Source organism: Heterodontus francisci, unplaced genomic scaffold (assembly GCF_036365525.1).
Source record: "Heterodontus francisci isolate sHetFra1 unplaced genomic scaffold, sHetFra1.hap1 HAP1_SCAFFOLD_102, whole genome shotgun sequence".
NCBI lineage: Eukaryota > Metazoa > Chordata > Chondrichthyes > Heterodontiformes > Heterodontidae > Heterodontus > Heterodontus francisci.
The window spans coordinates 1,673,408-1,684,071 of NW_027140380.1; the positions used below are offsets into that span (position 1 = coordinate 1,673,408).

Below are 10,664 nucleotides of genomic sequence, written 5' to 3' on the forward strand. Positions count from 1 at the left end.
GGTGCTGACTTAAAGCCCCATTGATCTTCCCTTTCTGTGATAGCACCATCTCCTGATTACGAGTGTCAGGAAAAGGCTGAATTGCATGCGGCAGAAAAGCTGATTGATCCAGATATGTAAACGTTTCCACAGCATAAATCCCAATTTAATTTTTAATGTGAATGAAATGATTTGAATTAATTAACGACAGGTTTATAACGATGGCACCTTAAGCGTCTCAGCGACTGAATTTCATTAACCAAAAGGCTCCTGTAAAGTACATTTACTGGGATAATTTCAATTTGAACCAGGTTTGCTCTATTCACACATCGAAGGTGTGAGAGATGTTGTGGGACACACACAAAGTCCAGTCGCTAAAAGTGATTAACAGACTGGGTTTTGTGTTTAGTGATCCCGGGTCTGTTAGAACAAAGAACAAAGAACAGTACAGCACAGGAACAGGCCATTCGGCCCTCCAAGCCTGCGCCGATCTTGATACCTGCCTAAACTAAAACCTTCTGCACTTCCGGGGTCCGTATCCCTCTATTCCCATCCTATTCATGTATTTGTCAAGATACCTCTTAAACGACTCTATGGTACCTGCTTCCACCACCTCCCCCGGCAACAAGCTCCAGGCACTCACCACCCTCTGTGTAAAGAACTTGCCTCGCACATCCTCTCTAAACTTTGACCCTCTCACCTTAAACCTGTGTCCCCAAGTAACTGACTCTTCCACTCTGGGAAAAAGCTTCTGACTATCCACTCTGTCCATGCCGCTCATAACTTTGTAAACCTTTATCATGTCGCCCCTCCACCTCCGTCGTTCCAGTGAAAACAATCCGAGTTTATCCAACCTCCCCTCATAGCTAATACCCTCCAGACCAGGCAACATCCTGGTAAACCTCTCCTGTACCCTCTCCAAAGCCTCCACGTCCTTTTGGTAGTGTGGCGACCAGAATTGCGCGCAATATTCTAAGTGTGGCCGAACTAAGATTCTGTACACCTGCAGCATGACTTGTCAATTTTTATACTCTATGCCCCAACCGATTAAGGCAAGCATGCCGTATGCCTTCTTGACTACCTTATCCACCTGCGTTGCCACTTTCAGTGACCTGTGGACCTGTACACCCAGATCTCTCTGCCTGTCAATACTCCTAAGGGTTCTGCCATTTACTGTATACCTCCCACCTGCATTAGACCTTCCAAAATGCATTACCTCACATTTGTCCGGATTAAACTCCATCTGCCATTTCTCCACCCAAGTCTCCAACCGATCTATATCCTGCTGTATCCTCTGACAATCCTCATCACTATCCGCAACTCCACCAACCTTTGTGTCGTTTGCAAACTTACTGATCAGACCAGCTACATTTTCCTCCAAATTATTTATATATACTACAAACTGCAAAGGTCCCAGCACTGATCCCTGCGGAACACCACTAGTCACATCCCTCCATTCAGAAAAGCACCCTTCCACTGCTGCCCTCTGTCTTCTATGACCGAGCCAGTTCTGTATCCATCTTGCCAGCTCCCCTCTGATCCCATGTGACTTCACCTTTTGTATCAGTCTGCCATGAGGGACCTTGTCAAAGGCTTTACTGAAGTCCATATAGATAACTTCCACTGCCCTTCTTTCATCAATCATCTTTCTCACTTCCTCAAAAAACTCAATCAAATTAGTGAGACACGACCTGCCCTTCACAAAACTATGCTGCCTCTCGCTAATAAGTCCATTTGTTTCCAAATGGGAGTAAATCCTGTCCCGAAGAATCCTCTCTAATAATTTCCCTACCACTGACGTAAGGCTCACCTGCCTATAATTTCCTGGATTATCCTTGCTACCCTTCTTAAACAAAGGAACAACATAGGCTATTCTCCAGTCCTCTGGGACCTCACCTGTAGCCAATGAGGATGCTAAGATTTCTGTCAAGGCCCCAGCAATTTCTTCCCTTGCCTCCCTCAGTATTCTGGGGCAGATCCCATCAGGCCCTGGGGAGTTATCTACCATAAAGCTTTGCAAGACACCAAACACCTCCTCTTTTTTGATAATGAGATGACGGAGAATATCTACACACCCTTCCCTCGGCTCATCATCCACCAAGTCCTTCTCCTTGGTGAATACTGATGCAAAGTACTCATTTAGTACCTCGCCCATTTCCTCTGGCTCCACACATAGATTCCCTTCTCTGTCCTTGAGTAGGCCAACCCTTTCCCTGGTTACCCTCTTGCTGTTTATATACGTATAAAAAGCCTTGGGATTTTCCTTAATCCTGTTTGCCAATGACTTCTCATAATCCCTTTTAGCCCTCCTGGCTCCTTGCTACTGTCTTTATATTCCTCAAGGGATTCGTCTTTTCCTAGCCTTCCAGGCCTTACGAATGCTTCCTTTTTGACGAGGCTCACAATATCCCGCGTTATCCAAGGTTCCCGAAACTTGCCAAACTTATCCTTCTTCCTCACAGGAACATGCTGGTCCTGGATTCTAATCAACTGACGTTTGAAAGGCTCCCACATGTCAGATGTTGATTTACCCTCAAACAGCCGCCCCCAATCTAAATTCTTCAGTTTTTGCCTAATATTGTTATAATTAGCCTTCCCCCAATTTAGCACCTTCACCCGAGGACTACTCTTATCCTTATTCACAAGTACCTTAAAACTTATGGAATTAGGGTCACTGTTCCCGAAATGCTCCCATACTGAAGCTTCGACCACCTGGCCGGGCTTATTTTTTTATTTCCAAAATATACTTTATTCGTAAAAATCTGTAAAAAATACATTCCCAAAAAGTTTAAAACAGTATCAAGTCAAAAAATACAAACAGTGCAAAGGTGATCAGTTTCCATCCATACAATCATGAGTTGCCTCACAACCCTTCAATTTCATTGTCATGCCATATACATTTTTACATTTACAGCACACACAATTTTCCCGATACAGTTCGAGGGGTTTCCCATGGATCTAGCCCGTCAGTTCAGCTTGGTGGGGGGACCTTACACTATGGTCTTTCCCCACTGAGCCTTTGCTGCGGCTGCCCCAAGCTTTAGTGCGTCCCTCAGCACGTAGTCCTGGACCTTGGAATGTGCCAGTCTGCAACATTCGGTGGTGGACAACTCTTTGCGCTGGAAAACCAGCAAGTTTCGGGCAGACCAAAGGGCGTCTTTCACCGAATTGATAGTCCTCCAGCAGCAGTTGATGTTTGTCTCGGTGTGCGTCCCTGGGAACAGCCCGGAGAGCACAGACTCCTGTGTGACAGAGCTGCTTGGGATGAACCTTGCACTGCATCTCTTTCCACACCTGCTTTCCAAAGACACATTCCAGGAGGAGGTGGGCAACCATCTCTTCGCCACCACAGCCAACACGGGGGCATTGCGCGGAGGGGGCGAGACTTCGGGCGTGCTGGAAGGATCTGACAGGGAGGGCCCTTCTCAATACCAGCCAAGCTACATCTTGGTGCTTGCTTGAAAGTTCTGGTGATGAGGCATTCCGCCAAATGACTTTGACAGTCTGCTCGGGGAACCATCCGACAGGCTCCCCCGTCTCCTTTTCTCGTAGGGCCTTGAGGACATTCCGTGCAGACCACTGCCTGATGGACCGGTGGTCAAAGGTGTTTTCCCGCAGAAACTGCTCCATGAAGGATAGGTGATACGGCACGGTCCAACTGCATGGAGCGTTCCGCGGCAATGTGACCAGGCCCACCCTTCGCAACACCAGGGACAGATAGAACCTCAGCACGGAGTGACACTTGGAGTTTGCGTACTGGGGATCTACACACAGCTTGATGCAGCCGCACACGAACGTGGTCATCAGGCTGAGGGCGACGTTGGGTACATTTTTCCCGCCCTTGTCCAGAGATTTGAACATCGTGTCCCTCCGGACCCGGTCCATTTTAGATCCCCAGATGAAGCGGAAAATGGCTCGGCTGACCACCAGAGCGCAGGAGTGGGGTATGGGCCAGGCCTGCACCACGTACAGCAACAACGTGAGTGCCTTGCACCTGATGACCAGGTTGTTACCTACAAAGGAGAGAGATCGCTGCCCCCACATGCCCAACATTTGTCGTACCTTGGCTACTCGCTCCTCCCAGGTTTTGGTGCACGCCCCGGCCCTTCCGAACCATATCCCCAGCACCTTCAGTTAGTCTGACCTAACGGTGATGGGGACAAAGGGTTGGTCAGCCAAGTTCCCAAAGAACATGGCCTCGCTCTTGCCGTGGCTAACTTTGGCTCCCGAGGCCAGTTCGAACTGGTCGCAGATGCTCATCAGTCTGCGCATGGACAGCGGATCCGAGCAGAAGACGGCGACGTCATCCACGTACAGGGAGGTTTTCACCTGAGTGCCTCCGCTGCCTGGGATTGTCACCCCTCTTGTGCTCGCATCCTTCCTAATAGACTCAGCAAATGGTTCAATACAGCAAACAAATAAGACCGGGGAGAGAGGACAGCCCTGTCTGACTCCAGATTGGATCGGGAAACTTTCCGATTCCCACCCACTGATTGAGTCTGCGCTACTGATGTTTGTGTAGAAGCAGTTTGATCCAATTGCAGATTCCCTCCCCAAACCCCATTTTGGAAAGCACGTCCATCATGTAGGTGTGCGATATCCTGTCAAAAGCCTTATCCTGGTCCAGGCTGATGAGGCAGGTGTCCACCCTCCTGTCCCGTACATAGGCGATTGTATCCCTGAGTAGCGCGAGACTGTCAGAGATCTTCCTGCCGGGTACAGTACAGGTCTGATCAGGGTGAATCACCAACTCCAGAGCAGATTTGACTCGACTGGCTATGACTTTGGACAGAATTTTGTCGTCAGCATTAAGCAGTGAGATGGGCCGACAATTTCTGATTTCTGCCCTCTCCCCCTTTCGCTTGTAAATGAGGGTGATGATGCCTTTCCTCATGGATTCTGACATGCTGCCGGCCAGGAGCATACTCTCGTATAGTTCCAGCAGGTCCGGGCCGACCCAGTACCACAGGGCCGAGTACAACTCGACCGGTAAGCCGTCGCTTCCGGGAGTTTTACTCGTCTCGAAGGACTCGACGGCCTTTGTCAGCTCGTCCAGAGTTAGCGGCTTGTCAAGTCTCTCCCTCCTGCTGTCATCTAAGACCTCTGTGATAGATGACAGGAAGGACTGGGAGGCTCTGCTGTCTGTGGGCTTTGCGTCATACAGCCCAGCATAAAAGGATTTGCTGATCCTCAGTATGTCGGACTGCGAAGATGTTACCGAGCCATCCTCTTCCTTCAGGCTGCTGATAACAGAGCTCTCTGTGTACCTTTTGGAAGAAGTAACGCGAGCACGTCTCATCCTGCTCGATGGAGCGGACTCTGGACCGGAAGATGATCTTGGAGGCCTCCCTGGCAAAGAGCGTGGCCTGCTGGCTCTTCACCTCTTGGAAGTCCTCCTTGACCTTGACCCCCATTGACTGCAACTGGAGCAGATTTTGCATACTTTTCTGGAGTCGGGACATTTCCCTCTGTCTCTCTCTCACCCTCTGAACACCTTTGTGAATGAAGAACCTCTTGATGTCCACCTGGCCGGGCTTATTCCCCAATACCAGCTCCAGTACGGCCCCATCCCAAGTTGGACTATCTACGTATTGTTTCAGGGAATTCCTGCACTGACTGCCTGCCCATTCTAGCAGTCACCCATCTATCTGCCTGCACCTTGGGTGTAACCACTTCTCGAAAGCTCCTGTCTTTGACACTTTCTGCCACCTGCATGCTCTTAAGTGCCTCCAGTTGCTGCTCCAACCGATCCATGCGGTCTGTGAGGAGCTGCAACTGGGTACACTTCCTGCAGATGTAGTCGTCTGGAACGCTGGAAGAGTTTGTGATGCCTTTCCTGAATACCAAAGCTAGGAGAGGCATTCTGGAAGGTATGGGGAGCCGTGTGTTGTTCCTGAGAATAACTGACAGTATCAGAACTGAAATAATCTAGAGTTAGAAAGAAGAAAAGGCCCATATATGGGAACAGTCGGTAACAGGATATGAATTAGTCAACACTTATCTTGGAGAAATTAAGGACCTGACACAGTGTGTGTTTAAAACAACATTAATTGATTTAACAGATCTCAAAATATGAAACTCAAGCCCATTTGTAGGAGTTATTGACAAGAGGACAATTAAACTCTGACAATTAAACATATTTCAGTCCTGGATGTGAATAGTCTTAGGCAGTTCCTCGGGAACGAGGATGACTATCTTCCCCTCCAGGATGCTTAGGTGACTAAATAATCCAATTCTGATATTCCAGATCCCCAAGTCCATTTTGAGGGGGTGGTAGATGCCTTTGCGTGGGTTCTTTTAACTTGGGGTGGCCATTGCACACCGACTACCACACAGTCCGAGCGAAGCACTGTCTTTGTCCAATGGCAGGGATGGCCGAGGTGACTGGAGACCAGTCTCCACTACACAGACGGGGACTAATACGTACACATGGCCAGCAGGTCCAGCTGGCGAGCCCGGACGCAGGCCGTGTGGATCTGTGTCAGGGTGTTCCTGAAAGAGCAGCTGAAAGCCTGCTCCGAGGGCTCCTGTGAGAAGGGCTCCACGGGACACCTCATGGAGTTGGCAGGAATAGGCTGAAGCAGAAAAACCAATATAACCAGTGGCCAGTCACAGGCTCAGCAGGAGACTGAAGTCTCTCAATCAGAGAATGGTGGGGGAAGAGTAGTAAATTAATCAAAGTTACTTTAAATATCTTCCATGCGGCTCACATGGCCATGTGAGCCGCATGGAAGATGGCAGGATCCCCAAAGACACATTGTACAGCGAGCTCGCCACTGTTACCAGACCCACCGGACATCCATGTCTCCACTTCAAAGACGTCTGCAAATGCGACATGAAGTCCTGTGACATTGATCACAAGTCGTGGGAGTCAGTTGCCAGCCTTCGCCAGAGCTGGCGGGCATTCATCAAGGCGGGGCTAAAGTGTGGCGAGTCGAAGAGACTTAGCAGTTGGCAGGAAAAAAGACAAAAGCGCAAGGGGAGAGCCAACTGTGTAACAGCCCCGACAAACACATTTTTCTGCAGCACCTGTGGAACAGCCTGCCACTCCAGGCACTGCTCCACACACCACTGACCACCTCCAGGCGCTGCTCCACACACCACTGACCACCTCCAGGCGCTGCTCCACACACCACTGACCACCTCCAGGCGCTGCTCCACACACCACTGACCACCTCCAGGCGCTGCTCCACACACCACTGACCACCTCCAGGCGCTGCTCCACACACCACTGACCACCTCCAGGCGCTGCTCCACACACCACTGACCACCTCCAGGCGCTGCTCCACACACCACTGACCACCTCCAGGCGCTTACCCATTGTCTCTCGAGATGAGGAGGCCAAAGAGAAGAGAACTTTAAATATCACAACAGAGCTGAGCGGGGGTGAGCGCGGCCTCCGCTGCACCGAGTCTCAGCGGCTCTCAGGACCCCAATCAAAGCCGCTGGGCCCGGCGGACGTGCAGCGAGGACCCCGGGGAAGGGAGGATGCACCATTAAAGTGATGGTGCAGCACCTCCCCCATCCTAGCCACCGCTACCCGGTTTCTTCTCCCGTTTATCTCAACATTAAGAAGACGCTTTTGCTCTGGACTACACTGGTTATAATGTAAGACCCAACTTTGTCACTGAATGTGACTAATAGCAGCAACAACAGCAGAATCTAGCCATTACAGTCACATGTGAACTCGCTGATGTTGCAGCAGATTGGATGACTGAGTGAATCTCTTCCCACACACGGAGCAGGGGAACGGCCTCTCCCCAGAGTGAGTGCGTCGGTGTTTCAGCAGATCATTACTGCTTTTAAAGCTCTTCTCACAGTCAGGACATTGAAAAGGTCTCTGATCAGTGTGAACAAGTTGATGTTCAGTGAGGTTGGATGACTGACTGAATCCCTTCCCACACACGGAGCAGGTGAATGGTCTCTCCCCAGTGTGAATTCTCTGGTGGTTCAGCAAGTTGGATGGGCGATTAAATGTCTTCTCACACACGGAACAGGTGAATGGCCTCTTTCCAGAGTGAGTGTATTGGTGCTGCAGTAGATCATTGCTGCTTTTAAAGCACTTCTCACAGTGAGGACATTTAAAAGGTCTCTCATCAGTGTGAACTTGTTGGTGTTGCTGCAGATTGAATAACCGAGGAAATGCTTTCCCACACACAGTGCAGGGGAATGGCCTCTCCCCAGTGTGAGTGCGTTGGTGGTTTAGCAGATACCTTGAGCTTTTAAAACTCTTCCCACAGTCAGGACATTTAAAAGGTCTCTCCTCAGTGTGAACAAGTTGATGTTCAGTGAGCTGGGATGTCTGAGTGAATCCCTTCCCACACACGGAGCAGGTAAATGGCCTCTCCCCAGTGTGAACTCGCTGGTGTGAGAATAGATTGGAGGCAGTTGTAAATCCTTTCTGACACACGGAACAGGTGAAAGGTTGTTCCAGAGTGTGACTTCGCAGGGGTGATGAGTGAGTGAATCCCTTCCCACACACTGAGCAGGTGAAAGGCTTCTCCCCAGTGTGACTGCGTCGATGTATTTCCAGCTGGGATGGAGATCTGAATCCCTTCCCACAGTCCCCACATTTCCATGGTTTCTCCATGGTGCGGGTGTCCTTGTCTCTCTCCAGGTTGGACAATCAGTTGAAGCCTGTCCACACACACAAACACGTGTACAGTTTCTCCCCACTGTGAATGGTGTGATGTGTTTTCAGGCTGTGTAATTGGTTAAAGTTCTTTCCATAGTCAGTGTACAGGAACAATATCACTCTGGTATGTGTCTCATTGCCTTTCCAGTGAAACCGATGTTTCAAATCTTTTCCAACAGACAGAACAGACGAATATTTTTCTTTCTACATACAAAGGCTGATGATATTCCGGTTCTGATAAGTCTAGTGACGTCAATCCTCGGCGTGATGTTTGGTTTGATCTTTCTATCTCAAATCCTCTACTTCTAAAACCCTGTAAAAGAAGTTTACAAAAGTTATCAGTGTAAATGCAGGATAGATCTTCAGAACAGGCAGTTCTAATTTCTATGGAACATTCTTTCCTGTCTTGTTCTCCAAAAGCTGAAAATCCCCATCCCACACACTCCCCCTCCTCCCTGTGCTGAAATCCAAACTCATCACACCATCTCCCACAGTTTTCCTTTTGGTTGACTTTTCTCCCTCCCCTGAAGGTGCTGACTCTGGCTTGATTCAGTTCTACACTCACTGCTTCCCCTCTCTCTCCTCCCCTGAAGGTGCTAACTCTGGCTGGGTTCAGTTCCACACTCACTGCTTCCCCTCTCTCTCCTCCCCTGAAGGTGCTAACTCTGGCTGGGTTCAGTTCTACACTCACTGCTTCCCCTCTCTTTCCTCCCCTGAAGGTGCTGACTCTGGCTTGAAAAATTTCTACACTCACTGCTTCCCCTCTCTCTCCTCCCCTGAAGGTGCTGACTCTGGCTGGGTTCAGTTCCACACTCACTGCTTCCCCTCTCTTCCCTCCCCTGAAGGAGCTAACTCTGGCTGGGTTCAGTTCCACACTCACTGCTTCCCCTCCCACTCCTCCCCTGAAGGTGCTGACTCTGGCTGGGTCCAGTTCTACACTCACTGGTTCCCCTCTCTTTCCTCCCCTGAAGGTGCTGACTCTGGCTGGGTTCAGTTCTACACTCACTGGTTCCCCTCTCTCTCCTCCCTTGAAGGTGCTAACTCTGGCTGGGTTCAGTTCCACACTCACTGCTTCCCCTCCCACTCCTCCCCTGAAGGTGCTGACTCTGGCTGGGTTCAGTTCTACACTCACTGGTTCCCCTCTCACTCCTCCCCTGAAGGTGCTGACTCTGGCTGTGTTCAGTTCTACAATCACTGCTTCCCCTCTCTTTCCTCCCCTGAAGGTGCTGACTCTGGCTGGGTTCAGTTCCACACTCACTGCTTCCCCTCCCACTCCTCCCCTGAAGGTGCTGACTCTGGCTGGGTCCAGTTCTACACTCACTGGTTCCCCTCTCTTTCCTCCCCTGAAGGTGCTGACTCTGGCTGGGTTCAGTTCTACACTCACTGGTTCCCCTCTCTCTCCTCCCTTGAAGGTGCTAACTCTGGCTGGGTTCAGTTCCACACTCACTGCTTCCCCTCCCACTCCTCCCCTGAAGGTGCTGACTCTGGCTGGGTTCAGTTCTACACTCACTGGTTCCCCTCTCACTCCTCCCCTGAAGGTGCTGACTCTGGCTGGGTTCAGTTCTACACTCACTGGTTCCCCTCTCACTCCTCCCCTGAAGGTGCTGACTCTGGCTGTGTTCAGTTCTACAATCACTGCTTCCCCTCTCTTTCCTCCCCTGAAGGTGCTGACTCTGGCTGGGTTCTGTTCTACACTCACTGATTCCCCTCTCTTTCCTCCCCTGAAGGTGCTGACTCTGGCTGGGTTCAGTTCTACACTCACTGGTTCCCCTCTCTCTCCTCCCTTGAAGGTGCTAACTCTGGCTGGGTTCAGTTCCACACTCACTGCTTCCCCTCCCACTCCTCCCCTGAAGGTGCTGACTCTGGCTGGGTTCAGTTCTACACTCACTGGTTCCCCTCTCACTCCTCCCCTGAAGGTGCTGACTCTGGCTGTGTTCAGTTCTACAATCACTGCTTCCCCTCTCTTTCCTCCCCTGAAGGTGCTGACTCTGGCTGGGTTCTGTTCTACACTCACTGATTCCCCTCTCTTTCCTCCCCTGAAGGTGCTAAC

General features: G+C 50.4%; 1 protein-coding gene across 1 annotated transcript; it reads right to left on the reverse strand.

Moving 5' to 3' along the window:
* Positions 1 to 7,652: 7,652 nt before the first annotated feature.
* LOC137359424 (zinc finger protein 271-like) lies at positions 7,653 to 8,590 on the reverse strand. The gene has a single exon (XM_068025405.1). The coding sequence runs from the start codon at positions 8,567 to 8,569 to the stop codon at positions 7,655 to 7,657; it is 915 nt and encodes a 304-aa protein (XP_067881506.1). The 5' UTR covers positions 8,570 to 8,590; the 3' UTR covers positions 7,653 to 7,654.
* Positions 8,591 to 10,664: the final 2,074 nt, after the last annotated feature.

Coding starts and splice junctions, on each gene's coding strand:
- LOC137359424 (XM_068025405.1), bottom strand. CDS start 8,569: ATGGAGAAACCATGGAAATGTGGGGACTGTGGGAAGGGATTCAGATCT.